Source organism: Ovis canadensis, chromosome 1, assembly GCF_042477335.2.
Source record: "Ovis canadensis isolate MfBH-ARS-UI-01 breed Bighorn chromosome 1, ARS-UI_OviCan_v2, whole genome shotgun sequence".
NCBI lineage: Eukaryota > Metazoa > Chordata > Mammalia > Artiodactyla > Bovidae > Ovis > Ovis canadensis.
In genome coordinates, this window is record NC_091245.1 from 180858328 (window position 1) to 180878459 (window position 20132).

General features: G+C 38.3%; 1 protein-coding gene across 2 annotated transcripts in view; it reads right to left on the reverse strand.

Annotated features, from left to right (window-relative positions):
- Positions 1-20132, reverse strand: part of LOC138420193 (cell surface glycoprotein CD200 receptor 1-like) — a 47880-nt gene that overhangs the window by 12245 nt on the left and 15503 nt on the right. For both annotated transcript variants that reach the window (XM_069553332.1, XM_069553335.1), the window contains exons 2-3: positions 7662-7883; positions 7295-7546 (exon numbers count right to left, since the gene is read on the reverse strand). In XM_069553332.1, the coding sequence (XP_069409433.1) occupies positions 7295-7546; positions 7662-7883 (474 nt within the window). The remainder of the gene's footprint in view (positions 1-7294; positions 7547-7661; positions 7884-20132) is intronic.

The window sequence follows — 20132 nt, forward strand, 5'->3', positions numbered from 1 at the left end:
GGTCTCCCGCATTGCCGGCAGATTCTTTACCATCTGAACTAAAGTAGAGGAATTATGGTTCAGAATATATACACGTTGAGGTGCCTCTGATGCATTTGGGTGAAGCTGGTCAATTAGAAATTGATTTTGATCATGGGTAGCTAAGGAGAGGGGCTTCCCTGGTGGCTCAACGGTAAAGAATCCACAGGCAGTACAGGAGTCCTGGGCTCGATCCCTCAGTCAGGAAGATCTCCTGGAGAAGGAAATGACAACCCACTCAAGCATTCTTGCCTGGGAAATCCCATGGATAGAGGAGCCTGGCAGTCTACAGTCCATGGAGCTGCAAAAGAATCAGACACAACTTAGTGACGAAAATGACAACAATGAGCCAAGGAAAGAAATCTGGGCTCAAAATACAGATTTAAGAGTCAAGAATTAGATGTGGCTGAAGTCATGGGTCCCGATGAGATCCCTCAAGGAAAAGATGTAAAAATGAAGAGAGAAGAGAGTCAGTGATGGAATGCATTGAAATACCTTCCTTCTTGGAATGAGTAGTTGAAAATGTATCTATTAAAGAAGACTAATAAGTTGGCTATAAGTTAATAAGAGAACAAAGTGAATATGGAAGGAAAACAGATGAAAAGGGAGGCCAGACCACATCAAATATCATAAAGAAGCTAATTAATAAAAAGGAATAAAAATTTTCTGTTTTATTTGGCGTCTGAGAGAACTTTAGTACCTTCTGTTAGAACATTTCATGTGCAAAGAGATGTATGTGATTTAAGGAGCAGATGTGAGGTGGCATAGAAAAGACAGTGAATATAAAATTCTCCTTTTTTAGATTTTTTAAATTGAAATGTAGTTGATTTACAATGTCATTTTAGTTTCAGGTATACAGCAAAGTGATTCAGATTTATGTATATACTTCTTGAGACTCTTTTCCACTATACATTATTACAAGATACTGAATATAGTTCCCTATTATATACAGTGGTTCCTTCTTTTTTCGCTGTTTTATATATAGTAGTCTGTATCTCTTAATCTCAAACTCCTAACTTATCCCTCCCCCATGCTTTCCCATTTGGTAACCATAAATTAACTTAATTGCCAGACCACCTGACTTGCCTCTTGAGAAACCGGTAAACAGGTCAGGAAGCAACAGTTAGAACTGGACATGGAACAACAGACTGGTTCCAAATAGGAAAAAGAGTGCGTCAAAGCTGTATATTGTCACCCTGCTTATTTAACTTATATGCAGAGTACATCATGAGAAATGCTGGGCTGGAGGAAGCACAAACTGGAATCAAGATTGCCGGGAGAAATATCAGTAACCACAGATATGCAGATGACACCACCCTTATAGCAGAAAGTGAAGAAGAACTAAAGAGCTTTTTGATGAAAGTGAAAGAGGAGAGTGAAAAAGTTGGCTTAATGCTCAACATTCAGAAAACTAAGATAATGAAATCCGGTCCCATCACTTCATGGGAAATAGATGGGGAAACAGTGGAAACAGTGGCTGACTTTGTTTTTCGGGGCTCCAAAATCACTGCAGATGGTGACTGCAGCCATAAAATTATAAGATGCTTACTCCTTGGAAGGAAAGTTATGACCAATCTAGACAACATATTAAAAAGCAGAGACATTACTTTGACAACAAAGGTCTGTCTAGTCAAGGCTATGGTTTTTCCAGTAGTCATGTATGGAGGTGAGAGTTGGACTATAAAGAAAGCTGAGTGCCGAAGAATTGATGCTTTTGAACTGTGGTGTTGGAGAAGACTCTTGAGAGTCCCTTGGACTACAAGGAGATCCAACTAGTCCATCCTAAAGGAGATCAGTCCTGGGTGTTCACTGGAGGGACTGATGTTAAAGCTGAAACTCCAATATTTTGGCCACCTGATGCGGAGAGCTGACTCATTTGAAAAGACCCTGATGCTGTGAAAGATTGAGGGCAGTAGGAGAGGAAGACGACAGAGGATGAGATGGCTGGATGGCATCACAGACTCAATGGAAATGAGTTTGGGTGAACTCGGGGAGTTGGTGATGGACAGGGAGGCCTGGCGTGCTACAGTTCATGGGGTCATAAAGAGTCGGATATGACTGAGCGACTGAACTGACTGAACCATAAATTTGTTTTCTATGTCTATAAGTCTATTCCTATTTCGTAAATAATTTCATTTATATCATTTTTTAAAGATTCTACACATAAGTGATACCATATATTTGTCTTTCTCTGCCCAACTTACTTCACTTAGTATGATAATCTCTTAAGTCCATCCATGTTGCTGCAGATAGCATTATTTCATTCTTTTTTGTGGTTGAATAATAATCCATTGTATATATGTAGTTAAATTGCTTCCATGTTGGCTATTGTAAATAGTGCTATAAATATTGGAGTACATGTATCTTTTCAAAGATAGAGTTTCCATTGTTTCCAGATATATGCCTAGGAGTGGGATTGTGAATTTTAATGAATCTCCACACTGTTCTCAGTGGCTGTATGAAGTTACATTACCACCAGAATCTCTACACTGTTCTTAGTGGCTGTACCAAGTTACATTACCACCAGCAGTGTAGGAGGGTTCCCTTTTCTCCATACCCTCTCCAGTGTTTATTATTTGCAGATTTTTTTATAATGGCCATTCTGACTGGTGTGAGGTAATAACTCATTGTAGTTTTAATTTGCATTTCTCTAATAATTAGCAATGTTGAGTGTCTTTTCATGTGCCTACTGGTCATCTGTATGTCTCCTTTGAAGAAATGTCTATTTAGGTCTTCTGCTAACTTTTCAATTGGGTTGTTTGTTATTTTGATATTGAGCTGTATGAGCCATTTGTATATTTCAGAAATCAATACCTTGTTAGAATCCTCTTTTTCAAATATTGGATATGAGTAAAAGGCAAGAGCTAAGAGGTTGAAGAATTCATAGCATCTTGTTTAAAGTATGAAAGGAAAACAGGCATGTTTATATAATCAGGCTTAGGGAAAGGATTTGTGAAACAGAAAAGACTGAACAAAGGAGAGCAAGGATGATTAATGAAGCCAAGCTTCTGAGGACATGGAAGAGGAAAATAGAGTACAGGGTGAGTGTTTGGTCTACAGAAGAGAAGGTCAGGTGGGCCTGGGAATAAATGATTCAGTCTGGAATCAATAAGTATAAAATAAGAGCCTAGAGTTGGTGGGAGATGGATTGTGGCTGGTGCCATTCAGTCGCTAAGTTGTGTCAAACTCTTTGCAACACCATGAACTGCAGTGCTCCAGGCTTCTCTGTCCATCACAAGGAGATGGATACTGGAAAATAAAGATTAGAAGTGCATGTACTCATATAAATATTTTCTATATATTTTATTGCACTACTAGAATGAGTAGAAGTTGTAAAACATTAATGGAACAATTAATTAAAAGCTGTATTAATAATACCTGAGCTAGCAGGAATTAGTCCAACAGATCAACTCATGGAGCAGTATTGTCCATTAGAACCTATAATCTCTGTCCCCACACAAAGTTAATTGCTGGGGTTGGAGGGAAATATATAAACATATAGATGTATTTGTTGTTGTTGTTTTGCGACCCCATGACTGTAGCCTGCCAGGCTCCTCTGTCCATGGAATTCTCCAGGCAAGAATACTGGAGTGGGTTGCCATGCCCTCCTCCAGGGGATCTTCCCAACCCAGGGATTGAACCTGGGTCTCCCGCAATGCAGGCAGATTCTTTACTGTCTGAGCTACCAGGGAAGCCCATATTTATCTATATGTGGACATATATATATATATATATATGTGTGTGTGTGTGTGTGTGTGTGTGTGTGTGTGTATAAATATACTTGTGAAAGGATATGCACCAAAATGTTAACCATGGTTATTTTGGGCTGGGATTATGTTTGTTTGTTTGTTTGTTTCTTGTCTATATTTCCTAATTTTTCTACACTGAATAATGGACTATTTGTATGTTAAAATCCAGAAGGGTAAATGCAGGCTGTTTTCTTATCTGTATTTAATTTGTTCTACGATGAGAAAAGCATATATTGTTGCATTTCAAAAGCCTAATTTAAAATAAATAATGTAAATATATATAAAAAAGAAGTGAATGTACTGATACATGCTACAACATGGGTGATTCTTTTTGTTGTTGCTGCTGCATGGAGGCTTTCTCTAGTTGCTGCAGGTGGGGGCTACTCTCTAGTTGTGGTGCACAGGCTTCTCATTGAATTGGTTTCTTTTCTTGTGAGCAGAGTCTCTAGGGTGTGAAGGCTTCAGTAGCTACAATGCATGGGGCTCAGTAGTTGTAGTATACAGGCTTAGTTTCCCTGAGGCCTATGGGATCTTAGTTCCTGGACCATGGGTCCAACTGGTGTCCCCTGCATTAGCAGGTGGATTCTTAACCACTTTACCACCAGGGAAATCCCAGCATGGGTAATTCTTGAAAAAATATGCCAAGTATAAGAAACCAGTCACAAAGGCCACATACTGTATAGTTCCATTGATATGAAATGTCCAAAATAGGAAAATCTGTTGTGACAGAAAGTAGATTAAGTGATTGCCTAAAACTAGAGGAATGTTGGAATTAAGGAGTGATAACTAAAAGGTAAAGGGTTTTGTTTTGAAGTGATGAATATGTTCTAAAATTGATTGTAGTGATGGTTGTGCAACTATGTTCAAAGACCATTGAATAATGCACCTTAAATGGGCGAATTGTATGCTGTATAAAGCTGTTGCAGAAACACAGATCAATATGAGAGATGTTATGATGAATAATTAATAGATATTATTTTAAATAATGTCATAAAGAGTATAATATCTAATGTATTGATATAATTAATATAATAGCTAATAATTTTTCATATAATAAGTACAGCAGCTAATATTTATTGAGTACTGACTTTGTCCTAGGCACCATGTTAAACACATATACTATTATAATAACTCTGTGAGGTGGGTACTTTTATCTTATTTAACAGATGAAGAAACCATGAGACATTAACTAGATCTATTTTGATGATCATGTCACAAAAACAGCATTAAATATTATGTTGTACACCTGAAGCTAATATAATGTTATATATCAGTTAAAAACAAAATGTTGAGACAGAGAATTTAAATACTGTTCAAAGTTACACATTTGGTAAATGAGAGCCATGTGTTACCAAAGACATTGCTCCTAATGAATAGATTATGTTCCCTGGAACAATAAGAAATGGATTTTGTCTTTTCATCTCTGTATCACCAGCTTTAAATACATAATAACATTGAAAAAATGTTTGATCAATGAATTGGTTTCAGACAGCAAGGGAGAAGGAAAACTCTGTTACTCAGAGTAGCAATAAAGGGGTGAGTAATATAAAAAATGAAATGTCAGGAAAGAGTTATTATTGTTCTTGACTATCTACTGAATAAGTATTGTTAAATGATATATAAGTATTGATATTTTGAACCAATAAAAGGTATGGACCTAACAGAAGCAGGAGATAAAGAAGAGGTGGCAAGAACACACTGAAGAGCTATACAAAAAGATCTTCATGACCCAGATAACCACGATGGTGTGCTCACTCACCTAGAGCCAGACATTCTGGAATGTGAAGTCAAGTGGGCCTTAGGAAACATCACTATGAAGAAAGCTAGTGGAGGTGATGGAATTCCAGTTGAGCTATTTCAAACCCTAAAAGATGATGCTGTTAAAGTGCTGCACTCAATATTACAGCAAATTTGGAGACCTCAGCAGTGGCCACAGGACTGGAAAAGGTCAGTTTTCATTCCAATCCCAAAAAAAGGCAATGCCAAAGAATATTCAAACTACCATAGAGTTGCACTCATTTCACATGCTAGCAAGGTAATGCTCAAAATCCTTCCAGATAGGCTTCAACAATAGGTGAACTGAGAACTTCCAGATCTACTAGCTGCATTTAGAAAAGGTGGCTGAACCAGAGATTAAATTGCCAATGCCAGTTGGATCATAGAAAAAGCAAGAGAATTTCAAAAAAAACATCTACTTCTGCTTCATTGACTACACTAAAGCATTTGACTGTGTGGATCACAACAAACTGAAAAATTCTTAAAGAGATGGGAATACCAGACTACCTTACCTGACTCCTGAGAAACTTGTAGCAGGTCAAAAAGCAACAGTTAGAATCAGATATGAAACAACAAACTGGTTCAAAATTGCAAAAGGAGTATGTCAAGGCTGTATTTTGTCACCCTGCTTATTTAACTTCTATGCAGGGTACATTAGGTGAAATGCTGGGCTGGATGAAGCTCAAGTTAAAATCAAGATTGCTGGGAGAAATAGCAATAACCTCAGATATGCAGACGACAACACCCTAATGGCAGAAAGCAAAGAGGAACTAAAGAGCCTCTTGTTGAAGGTGAAAGAGGATAGTGAAAAGTTTGGCTTAAAACTCAACATTCAAAAAATGAAGATCATGGCACCTGGTCCCATCACTTCATGGCAAATAGATAGGGAAAAAATGGAAACAGTGACAAAGTTTATTTTCTTGGGTTCCAAAATCACCGCAGATGGTGACTGCCGCCATGAAATTAAAAGACGCTTGCTCCTTGGAAGAAAAGTTATGATGAACCTAGACAGCGTATAAAAAAGCTGAGACATCACTTTGCCCACAAAGTTCCATATAATCAAAGCTATGGTGTTTCCAGTAGTCATGTATGGATGTGAGAGTTGGACCATAAAGAAAGCTGAGTGAAACTGTGGTGCTGGAGAAGACTCTTGAGAGTCCCTTGAACAGCAAGGAGATCAAACCAGTCAATCCTAAAGCAAATCAACACTGAATCTTCATTGGAAGGACTGATGCTGAATCTGAAGCTCCAATATTTTGATCAGCTGATGCAAAGAGCCGACTCATTGGAAAAGACCCTGATGCTGGGAAAGATTGAGGGCAGGAGGAGAAGAGGATGACAGAGGATGAGATGGTTGGATGGCATCACTGACTCAATGGACATAAGTTTGCATAAACTCAGGGAGATGGTGAAGGACAGGGAAGCCTGGAGTTCTGCAGTCCATGGGGTTGCAAAGAGTCAGACATAACTGAGTGGCTGAACAGCAACAACAAATAATTAATCTCAAAGTACTTTCACAGTGCCAGAATAAAAGATATTAGGAGAATATATTAGTAAGGAGTTATTGAATTAATTCCTTCTATCTAATAAAGGAATACAATTTCTCTAGTATACTAATGCATTACTCAGTTAAGTTTTAGAGACTATCTCTGAATTAGAAGCATAAGTTTTCTTACCTTCTGCTTGGTTATTCGCTTTTTCTATAGAGAAAAAGACTGAGCATCAAGTTCACTATAGAAACAGGCACTTACCTTTATCCAGCTCTATGGACAGACTCTTGTTGCCAGTCAAGTGGGAGACAGAGCAGGACACGTTCAGCACATGGCGGCCACCCCAGCGGCAAGTACTCTGGACGGTCACTGTGCCATTGCCCCAGTAAGGCTCTTGCTCAGTGGCACAATCCCCCTCTGGGGTCCAGGAGATCTGTGCAGCCGGCTTCCCTACAGCAGCCTTGCACACTGCAGTTCCCTTCTCAGTTTGAACAAGGGTCACTTCAGGGGGCACTGCAGAAATGTAGGGGAAATGCTTCAGTCTTAAAACCTGGGACATAGAATTCAGAGATTTGTTTCAGTCCCAAATCTAGTGATTGGAAATACCAAAATATATGATGTTCCTTACCTAACACTTGGAGGTGATACTCATGCTGGAAATTCCCATTACTTGTTGCTATTTGGCACGTGTAATTCCCATCATGAGTGATGGCCACTGGATCGATCTGAAGGGCAGGATTCCCGTCAGGTCCAGAGGCCCAGGTTATTCTCTTGTCAGTACAGTTTCCTCCTGTGGTCTGATTTGTATCACGTCTGTAGGCTCTGAAGCAGTGCGGCTTGTCTCTGAGGACTATTTCCCATGTTACCAACACACTTAGCCACAGCACAGGAGGGAAGTGAGCACAGCTTTTGTATCTACTAGTTCTGATAGTGAAGTTTTAACTGAACACCCACACAGGCACAAACATGAAAATAATAAGAGAAAAGCTCTTTATAGAACTTCATGCATTAAAATTAATTCACAGTATATTACATGAAGTTGTACTTGAACTTTGCTGGTGGTCATATTCCAGAAATATTAGACTTACACAAGAAATTTCATGAAATATATATAACCCTGGAGAAGGAAATTGTAACTCACTACAGTATCCTTGCCTGGAGAATATATAAAATATTAAACTTATCCAAAGATTAACCAACTTCATCCTGTATTATGGATCATTAAGAAAGCAACATGAATTATATATGCAACAAAATTTTTCAAGTGTTATTAGTTCAGAAGATTTGATGTCTATAAAACAAACAGATAAGAAAATAGAATCTATAAGACAGTGTTCTAAATCTAATCTTTTGGTGATAGAGACTCGCAGATTTATCTTGTAATTCATACTCCCCAGGATAGAAAAGGGAATAATAAGTGATGTTTTGTCTCTTCCTAAGTTTTGATGAGAGAATAAATCAGCAACCTCAGAACTAAATGCCTATTCCTAAGAGCAGCACTTCAGACAAGCCTTAAGTAGAGCGGCATTCAGGTTAAGCAACCTGGGAAGTTTTTAAAGAAGCTGGAGACTTTTCAAGTTTATTTTTCATTTGGAGAATCCCAACGTCAGTAACATCAACAGATCTTCCTTCCTTCCTCCTTCCCTCACTCCGTCCCTCTTGTTCTTCCTTCTTTCCTTCCGTCCTTTTTTCCTATTCAGTTATACTACCAGGCCGTTCAACTGTGAACTTTGCTTGCAGATTTTATTTCTGGACATTAAATGTAACTATGAGAATTAAATTTAAAAAAAGTTTCCCTTTGTCCATCTTTTAAAGTAAAAATTCAGCCCTGCAAAGCTACAGATATTTTCCAATTTAAAAGGTCACTCTCTCCCATAAATTCACATAATGTTTCTGTGCGTGGTAGGCATTTGGTGAGATACTCTCATTAGGTGTGTCTGTTACAACTCACCTCTAACAGAAGTGCATGTCAGCTATTTCTTCATAAATAGAATCAGCTATAGTGGACAAGAAGTTTATATGGATGAAGCTTGTCTGTACTAAACTCTGCATTTAATATCTCCCTTCTCATCTTCTGGTGTCACCTGCCTCTTCAGAGATGTACTCAAGTCCTTGCATTTTATAGCCAAATAAAGATCACATAACTAATGAAGGAAGATGGAGGGTTTTAAAAGCAGAGTGAAGGCTGTCAAGTCATATTCTTCCCATTACTCCAAGCAATATTCCTTTCCAGAGGGAACCTCTTGTCAAAGATGTAGATACAAGCAAGAACTTTCTAATTACTTAAGAAATCACATGAAATATATAAAGTATTAAAACTTTGTGGAAAACAACTAGAGTGGGTATGAGTAAACAGATCTGTACACAAGGGAAAGATGATGAAGATAACACCAGAGAGATAAAGAGACTGATGAGATAGCAAGGTGTTAATGTCCTTTGTGTTCTCGGGAGTTTGAACTTTACCTTGTAAACAGTTTAAGTTTAATGTTTTTGCTAGTATTTATCCTCAAGTTCTGACTGTTTTTTTAAGGGAACGTACTTGCTAGTCAAATAAGCACACTTGCACAGGGGCACAATATCCAAAGAAGTAACTCCAACAGTGAAGATTCCAAGCATGGCAGATATTTTACGTCCTTTCCTCTTCCATTCTCTGAACTTCGATCACCCTTCACGTATAATGATAGTTCTTATGGTATTGCTAGTATTTCACTCTTTCTTCATTCTCTTCTTTCATTTTCACACCTGTTGTGATAATTTACACAATGGCCAGAGCCAGCCCCACAGTCAATGGATTTGGCTCCTACAAATATATTCTTTGTACATTCCTGTGATCAGCTACAGTGATTTTTACCTCCTACTTCCCAGAGAAGATAGAGGATAGAGTCTCATCTTTGTTTCCAAATCAGCGGTCATATCTCATCTTTTCTGCATCCCTTGTCTATAAATATGCACACAGACAAATTCCAGTTGGCTTCGGGGCATTCCCTTTGTCTTCTCACTACCATACCCTAGGTTAAGTCCCTGTCACCGTGCACCTAGATTGCTGCAAAAGCCTCCTAACTTCTGTCGCTGTCTCAAAACTCTTCTCTCTTCCGTTCATACCTTACACTGCCGCCAGTATATCATTCTGCAACACAGATGTCATTCCCTCAACTCTAAAACCCTCCAAACATCTCTCATGGCCTAAAGGACAAATTTAAATGTCTTCATATTGGCTTTGAAAGCCCTCTTTTTCACATTGACTCACTTTACATTTGACTACATTGCCTCCACACTCCAGAAAAAACACCAAGTACAATTCTATTTCTATGTCATTTCTCACATTGTTTTCACTCTCCAAGGTGGTCAGTATACTGCTTTTTTTCTATTTAAATACGCTTTCTTTAAGACCCAGTTTACTGCTATATGCTCTGTGAACCCTTTCCAAAGCATTGGTGCTTAACCACTCCCTTTCTCCCTTGATACACTTGCTATGAGTGCTTACCTCCTCTGTCTGTCTGATAGCTGAGCTCCTGATGGCTGGGTTCCCCCACAAAACTGGGCTCCCTTGGGGCTCTTTGATAGTCTTGTTAATCTTATGTTCCCCACAAAGCCCAGCACAGTGCCTGATAGAGAACACTCCATAGTCTTCCAGTGGAATTGAACTGCTTTAGGGGAGGACAGGTGGGGTCATTCAGGTTCCTTATCCCACAGCGTTCAGATCACCATATTCTTCAACTGGGCATGAGGCTGGCACTCAGTCCAGACCATTGACTCTGTTTCTAAGTAAGCTCAACATTTCATGCTTCAGTACTGGCCTCAAAAAATAAAAAAGCATACTGCCTTCTGGATAAAGTGTTAACAGTGCTCTGCTTTATGTCCATAGATGAGTAATTGTTGAAGCTAGAAAATATGCAGAGAAAAGTAGATGAAATCAATTTTAGATACATAAATGGAGTAAAAACCATTATTTCTCCATAAGAGCTTGTGTACAATATGATAGAAAATCAATTAACCGTAGTTAAAATCATAAGAAAATCCTTAAAAGACAGAAATTCAAGGTTTTTCCTTGGAAAAACATGCTGACATATGAAAAGTACCTTTATAAGGTACTAATGAATGATTTTCCCATTTATGAGACACCTTGTTTTGTACCTGACAACTATTTTGTACAAAGTAACCCCACCTCCTCCCAAGCCATAATGTATTGGTTCATCATGGGCACTTCATGTGAGCTGGACTGATTATAATCCTCTTACCACATACCACCCCCTGCTTAAAATTATTTGGCCCAGTGGTGGGCACTGCACACAACAGTATTTTCTAAAAGAATTTTGAAACCAGAATTAAGAAGAGTAGTTCATCCCCTTCCTTCCTTCCTTTTCCTACTGTGATGGTTAATTTTACATGTCAGCTTGGCTAGCCATGTTATCCCAAAATTTGGTCAAACACTATTCTAGATATTTCTGTGAAAATATTTTTAGATGAAATTAACTTTTAAGTCAGTGAAAGAAAGTGAAGTCATTCAGTGGCGTATGAATCTTTGCAACCCCATGGACTATAGCCTGCCAGACTCCTCCATCCATGGGATTTTCCAGGCAGGAATACTGGAGTGGGTTGCCATTTCCTTCTGCAGGGGATCTTCCTGACCCAAGGATCAAACCTGGGTCTACCGCATTGCAGGCAGACTCTTTACCATCTGAGCCACCGAAGAATCCCTTTAAGTCAGTAGACTTTGAATAAAGTAAATTACCCTCCAAAATGTGGGTGGGCCTCATCCAATCAGTTGAAGGCTTAATAGAAAAAGACTGAGCTTGTAGGCAAGGGAGCTCTGCCAGCAGTCTGCCTTCAGACGCCAAGTGCAACTCTTACCCAGGGTTTCCAGCGTTATGGCCTACTCTGCATATTTTGAACTTGCCAAGTCTCCGCAATCATGTGAACGAATTTCTTAAAGTAAATTAATCTCCCCTCTACACCCCCACCTTGCTTTTGCTTCATTCTTCCTAAAATAGGTCTATTTGTCAGGGTTCCTCAGGGAAACAGAACAGGATGTGTATATGTGTGTTGGACATACATCCAGAGACAGAGGTACAGAGGGAGGTACAGAGAGAGAGGTAACAGTCTTTACTTTGTTCAAGTTCTCAGTTTCATAGTTTTTGAGACCTATATGCATTCCTTCTCTTGAATTTTGCAGTGTCTGAGAGTCAAAATAGTCTTAATCTACTTCAAATTTGGTTTTTGAAAACCCTCTGTTTTATAGTATTTTTAGTATTTAGTATTTTAAATATTTTTATAGTATTTTTCTGAACAACAATAATTTAAAAAGTACTTCTTATATATGACCACAATTCAATAAGCATTTGGGGGCTTCCCTGGTGGCTCACTGGCAAAGAATCCACCTGCCAATGCAGGGGGCATGGGTTCAATTGCTGGCCCCACAGGCTGCGGAGCAACTAAGCCCGTGCTCCACAACTATTGCTCCTGTGCCCTAGAGCCCAGGAACCACAGCTCCTGAGCCTACATGCCGCAACTGCTGACGCCTATGTGCCTGGAGCCTGTGCTCAGCCACAAAAGAGGCCACCACAACGAGAAGCTCACCCTCCTAGAAAGCAGCCCCTGCTCTCAGCAACTAGAGAAAAGGCAGCAAGCAGCGAAGACCCAGCACAGCTAATAAATAAATAAAATTATAGAAAATAAGCATTCGTGAATCCTAAGCTTACAAAAATACACATTTTACTCCCCATTCTAATTTTATATCCATTTTCACCACATTAAAAAAATAAACAAAGAGCCTGTCACAGATACAGAGAAGAAACTGCTGGTTACTAGTGGGTAGAGGGAACATGGGGAGGGGCAATACAGGAGTAGGGGAGTAAGAGGTGCAAAGTATTATCTATAGAATAAGCTACAAAGATACATTGTAAAATAGGGAATATAGCCAATATTTTGAGCATAACATTTAAAAATTCTGAATAACTATTTTGCGTACATGTAACTTAAATAATATTATGTATCAACTATACTTGAATAAAAATAATTTTTAAAAATATGTTGACATAAGAAAAATAAATAAATAGATTCAATAAAGTTCTTAAAAATAAGCAGTAAACAAGTCTCTGAAATAATTTGACTTTTCTAGACAGCTAAATATTACTGTTTTGGGCTGGAAGTAAGACAAAGGATGAGATTCTAACTATTGAATTTAGTTCATATTAGGCTCAAATATCTATTCCAGAAACAGATAAGAGATGAGAGCTGACCTCAGAGGGATTACTTTGTAGCTTTACCAAAGGGCTGGCTAATGAGTGAACTTTTGAGCCTTTGTATTCCATATGGTCACTGTTGCAAGTATTCAACTCTGCTCTTGCAGCAAGAAAGAAGCCACATATAACAAGGGAACAAATGTGCATGGCTTTGTCCAAAAAAAAATTTATTTGTAAAAATATGACTAGATTTTATCCACAGGCCACAATTTGCTGCCTCGATTTAAAGTATAGTATTTCACTTGCCCTAATGCCATTTCTTGCATTTATCACAATTAAAAATAAGCAATGAACATCTACTGCATGTTCTATTTTCTTCTGCTTTCTTTGCCTTTTAAAAGTAAACTAAATCTCCAGTGACAACCCCAAGTTCTTCCTCAAATTAACTTCCTGTTTTGTTTTTGACATGTAATTTCTTTCCTTCTTTCCTTCCTTCCCTTTCTTCCTCTTTTTCTCCATCCCTCCTTCTTTTCCTTCCTCCCCTCTTTTCTTAGCCTAAGTGTGACAAGTATTGAGGGCATCTGACGGGATCCCAGTGAATAATAAAACTACAGTGAGCCTGCCCATTCCCAGCTAAAGGGGAGCTGTCTGGTGGTCAGAAGACAACAGCCATGATAGTGTAAGGTTACTGGAGCTTATGAAGGCTTTCTCTTGTAGGTATTTTGGTCTGTGCACCTTGAGACCCAATGCTTCTGGAAGAAAGTGTTTCACAAATATGGTATCCTGTGGTCCTTGCAAAACAGAATTCTTCTTCAGTGTCAATTCCTCACATATTCGTCACACATTGTGCTCCCTATTTTAAAGATATAGGTTGTTATCCGTGGAAAATTCAGAGAACCCAGCCTTGATTAATGCCTTTCAAAGGATAGTCAAAGGCTTTTCTTCTATCCTCTAGATTCTATTTCAAATACCCCACAGACAGTGTTAATTTTAGTGATAAAACACATGATTTTCATTCAAGAACTGTTAAGTGAAAGTGAAAGTCGTTCAGTCGTGTCTGAGTCTTTGCAACCCCATGGAATATCCAGCCCATAGAATTCTCCAAGTCAGAACACTGGAGTGGGTAGCCTTTCCCTTCTCCAGGGGATCTTCCCAACCCAGGAATTGAACTGGGGTCTCCTGCATTGCAAGTGGATTCATTATCAACTGAGCTATCAGTTAAGTTGCTGCCATTTCAGTAGATACTCATTTTAGCCATTTTGTTTGAGAGTGTTGACAATTTGGCACGCTTGTTATCAGATATAACTAAATTGGTGCCTTGATACTGGAGGATTCTGTTGTAATAGCTTTGTCATGCATTAGTGGTGTCTTCAAAATTGACTGAAGTAAGTCTTCAAGTATATTGAATTTCAGTGATCTCTTACTGGCTGGAGAATGGAAGAGATTTTATGGTTAATAAAGGTATTTTAGAGAATGGAGGCCCATGGAGAATCCTGCCTTTAAAACCAGACACAAAATTCTCCTACAAGTAAACAAAATACCACCTTCCAAAGAATACGCTGAGAAGGAAAATCAGTAAATTATCTCTGCAACTTCTCATGCCAGAGATAAAACCCGCAACTTGGAACGCACCCCTTAAGTGTACTAAAATGGTTGTTTTTAGAAGAGAAAAAAAATTGTCCTTGTTTCACAAATATTCCTGTGATTATTTTTATAATAGTGGATTCATTTTAAAACTTAATTGCTAATGTGAGTTATTCCATTTCATTACCTCCATTGGCAACAAGTTTGTATAGAATGTCAATTCCATATCAAGTATCATGTCTTCCCTGATAGAAGAAAGCATCCTTCTTACAGTCTTGGTTGAAACTTTGCATGCACTGAAGTATTACAACAAATGATCAAAGGTCCTGAGACTTCTTTCTTAATTTTTCAGATGAAACCAGATTTTCTTTTAAGTTTAGAGACATTAGGCTTTACATTGTTCATATCAGATATCTGAAATTGGCTCTCTAATCTGGTTACATTTAAAGACTGTAATGACTCTATTTCTAGAGATGAAGAGGGTACTAATAATCCACAACCTTTAGTAATAGAGATATGTGAAGTATAACCATTGGATACTTCTCATTAAATTCTTTTAAAAGGTTCTGAGAGACCATGTATTTACACTTTAGAACATTTTAGCCTAGCAAGATTGGCTGGTTTCCCCTCACTGCCCTGGAAAGTAAAGGGGAAAAGTATGAGTTCAGTTCAGTTCAGTCCAGTCACTCAGTCATGTCGGTCTCTTTGCGACCCCATGAACCACAGCACGCCAGGCCTTCCTGTCCCTCAACAGCTCCCCGAGCTCACCCTAACTCATGTTCATAGAGTCGGTAATGCCATCCAACCATCTCATCCTCTGTCGTCCCTTCCTCCTCCTGCCCTCAATCTTGCCCAGCATCAGGGTCTTTTCAAATGAGTCAGCGCTTCGCATCAGGTGGCCAAAGTATTGGCGTTTGAGCTTCAACATCAGTCCTTCCAATGAACACCCAGGACTGGTCTCCTTTAGGATGGACTGACTGGGACTCTCAAGAGTCTTCTCCAATGTCAGTGCACAATTCAAAAGCATCAATTCTTTGGCGCTCAGATTTCTTTATGCTCCAAGTCTCCCATTCATACATGACCACTGGAAAAACCATATCCCTGACTAGACAGACCTTTATTGGCAAAGTAATGTCTCTGCTTTTCAATATGCTGTCTAGGTTAATCATAACTTTCTTTCCAAGGAGTAAAGCGTCTTTTAATTTCATGGCTGCAATCACTATCTGCAGTGATTTTGGAGCCCAGAAAAATAAAGGCAGCCACTGTTTCCACTGTTTCCCCATCTAGTTGCCATGAAGTGATGGGACCGGATGCCATGATCTTTGTTTTCTGAATGTTGAGCTTTAAGCCAACTTTTTCACTCTCCTCTTTCACTTTCATCAAGAGGCTTTTTAGTTCTTCTTCACTTTCTGCCATAAAGGTGGTGTCATCTGCATATCTGAGGTTATTGATATTTCTCCTGGCAATCTTGATTCCAGCTTGTGCTTCCTCCAGCCCAGCATTTGTCATGATGTACTCTGCATTTAAGTTAAATAAGCAGGATGACAAAATGCAGCCCTGACATACTCCTTTTCCTATTTGGAACCAGTCTGTTGTTCCAGGTCCAGTTCTAACTGTTGCTTCCTAACCTGCATACAGATTTCTCAAGAGGCAGGTCAGGTGTTCAGGTATTCTCATCTCTTTAAAAATTTTCCACTGTTTATTGTGATCCACACAGTCAAAGGCTTTGGCATAGTCAACAAAGCAGAAATAGATGTTTTTCTGGAACTCTCCTGCTTTTTTGATGATCCAGTGGATGTTGGCAATTTGATCTCTGGTTCCTCTGCCTTTTCTAAAACCAGCTTGAACATCTGGAAGTTCATGGTTCACGTATTGCTGAAGCCTGGCTTGGAGAATTTTCAGCATTACTTTACTAGGATGTGAGATGAGTGCAATGGTGTGGTAGTTTGAGCATTCTTTGGCATTGCCTTTCTTGGGGATTGGAATGAAAACTGACCTTTTCCAGTCCTGTGGCCACTGCCGAGTGTTCCAAATTTGCTTGAATATTGAGGCAGCACTTCCATGGCATCATCTTTTAGGATTTGAAACAGCTCAACTGGAATTCCATCACCTTCACTAGCTTTGTTCGTAGTGATGCTTCCTAAGGCCCACCTGACTTCACATTCCAGGATGTCTGGCTCTAGGTGAGTGATCACACCATCATGATTATCTGGGTCATGAAGATCTTTTTTGTACAGTTCTTTTGTATATTCTTGTCACCTCTTCTTAATATCTTCTGCTTCTGTTAGGTCCCTTCTATTTCTGTCCTTTATTGATCCCATCTTTTCATAAAATGTTCCCTTAGTATCTCTAATTTTCGTGAAGAGATTTCTAGTCTAGGGCTTCAAATTACTAGCTCAGGTTCTGACCAGAAAGTTCCTATATCTGCTCTGAAAATAAAAAAGTCTTATCTTCTATAGCAGCAGGACTAAGATTCTGAAAAATCAAACTTTACACTGTGAGTGGCTGAATTACAACATGGATTCATAACCTTGCATACCACTTTCTTTTTTTTCTTGGAAAGGCATTTTATTTTAAATTTGGCAGTGGTACATATCAATCCAAAACTCACAATCCACCCCATCCCCGACCTTTCCCACCTGTGGTAACCATAAATTCATCCTCTAGTCTGTGAGCCTGTTTCTTTTTACTAAATAAGTTCATTTGTATCATTTTTTATATTCTGCATATAAGCTATATCATTTGACATTTCTTTCTCTGTGTGATTTGCTTCACTGAGTATGACAATCTCCAGATCCATCCACATTGTAGCAAATAGCATTATTTCATTCTTTTTCATTGCTGGGTAATATTCCATTGTATATATGTAACAATTTTTCTTTTTTTTTTTTTTTTTTTTTGCCATGCTGCACAGTATGCAGGATTTTGGTTCCCCAACCAGGGATTGAATCCATGCCCCCTGATGTGGAAGCATTGTGTCTTAACCACTAGACTGCCAAGGAAGACCCCATACCACATCTTCTTTATCCATTCATCTGTTGATGGACATTTAGGTTTCTTCAATATCTTGGCTGTTATAAACAGTGCTGCAATGAACGCTGGAGTGCATGTATCATTTTGAACTATGTTTTTCTCTGCATATATGCCCAAGAGTGGGATTGCTAGACCATATGGCAGGTGTGTTTTTTGTTTGTCAAGGAAACTCCATACTGTTTGGGACAGTGGCTATATCAATTTACATTCCCACCAACAGAGTAGGAGGGTTTTTCATACCCTTTCTTTCATACCTTTTCTTCATACCCTCTCCAGCATTGATTGTTTGTATATGTTTTTGATGATAGCCATTATAACTGTTGTGAGGTGATTCCTCACTGTAGTTTTTATTTGCATTTCCTGATGATTAGCACTGATGAGTGCCTTTTCATGTGCTTATTGGCCATCTGTACATCTTCTTTGGAGTGCTTGCATGCTAAGGTGCTTCAGTCATGTCTGACTCTTTGTGACCCTATGGAGGTCGCATAGACCTTCTCTGTCCATGGAATTCTCCAGGCAAGAATACTGGAGTGGGTTGCCATTTTCTTTTCCAGGAGATCTTCGCGACTCAGGGATTGAACCAATACCTCTTATGTCTACTGCACTGGCAGGAAGGTTCTTTACCACTAGTGTCAGCTGGGAAGCCCCCTTCTCTGGAGAAGTAGGTCCAAAGAAGAATTTAGGTTTTCTGCACACTTTTTTATTGTATTTTTTTTCATATTGAGCTGTATGAGCTATTTGTACATTTTGGAAATTAATCCCTAGTTAGAATCCTCTTTTTCAAATCTTGGTTATGAGTAAAAGGCAAGAGCTAAAGTTTGAGGAAGTCATAGCATCTAGTTTTAAAAATAGGAGGAAAATAGACATGTTTATATGATCAATCTTAGGGAAAGGATTTGTGAAGCAGAAAAAACTAAACAAAAGGATAATAAATGAAGCAAAGCTTCTGAAGACATGAAAGAAGAAAATAGAGTATAAGTTGGATGTTTGGTCTACATAAGAGAAGGTCAGGTGGGACTGGAGATAAATGCATGGGTCTAGAGACAGGAAGTATAAAATTAGAGCCTAGAGTTGGTGGAAGATGGACACTGGAAAACAAAGATTAGAAGTGAATGTACTGCTACATGCTACAACATGGGTAATTCTTGAAAAAATTATGTTAAGTAAAAGAAGCTAGACATAAAGGCCACATATTATATGGCCCCATTTATATGAAATTGTCCAAATAGGAAAATCATGACAGAAAATAGATTAATGATTAACTAAAACTAGAGGGATGTTAGAATTAGGCATTGATAATGAAAGGGTAGAGGGTTTCATTTAGGAGTGTTGAATATGTTCTAAAATTGATTGGTGATGGTTGCACAGCTATATTCAAATATGATTGAATAATGCACTTTAAATGGGCAAATTGTATGGTATATAAATAAGATTTCACTAAAGCTATTGCAAAAAGACAAATATGAAAGATGTTATGATGAATAATTAATAGATGATTATTTTGATAATATGATAAATAACAACTATAATAGCTAATATATACTGGTATGATTAATATAAGAACTAATACTTGTCAATATAATAAATACAATAGCCAATATTTACTGAGTATTGACTTTGTTCTAGGCACCATATTAAGTACATATACTATTTTATTTAATTAACACAGTAATTCTGTGAGGTGGGTATTTTCATTCTGCTTAACAGATGAAGAAATGATGAGACATTAACTAGATCTATTTTGGTGATCAATTCACAATATATATAAGTATCAAATACATTGTACACCTGAAGCTAATATAGTGTTATGCATCAATTAAAAAAATCATGAGACAGAGAAGTACTGTACAAAGTCACACAGTTGGTAAATGAGAAGCCATATGTTGCCAAAGACATTACTGCTAATCAACAGATAATATTTCCTAGAACAATGTGAAGGCATGGACTTTTGTCCTTGACTATCTACTGAATAAATATTATTAAATTATATAAAAGTATTGATACTTTATCAACAATAAAATAGCAAATAATAGCAAATGATATTTTTATGGCTGCCAGAATAAAAAATATTTAGAGAATGTATTAGAAAGGAGTTAATGTATTAATTAGAGTGGTTTCATCTGCCTGTCTGAGGTTGTTGATATTTCTCGTGGCAACCATGATTCCAAGTTTGGATTCATCCAGCCCAGCATTTCACTTGATGTACTCTGCATCCAGGGGCTTCCCTGGTGGCTCAGACAGTAAAGAATACGCCTGCAATGCAAGAGACCCAGGCTTGATCCCTGGGTTGGGAAGGTCCC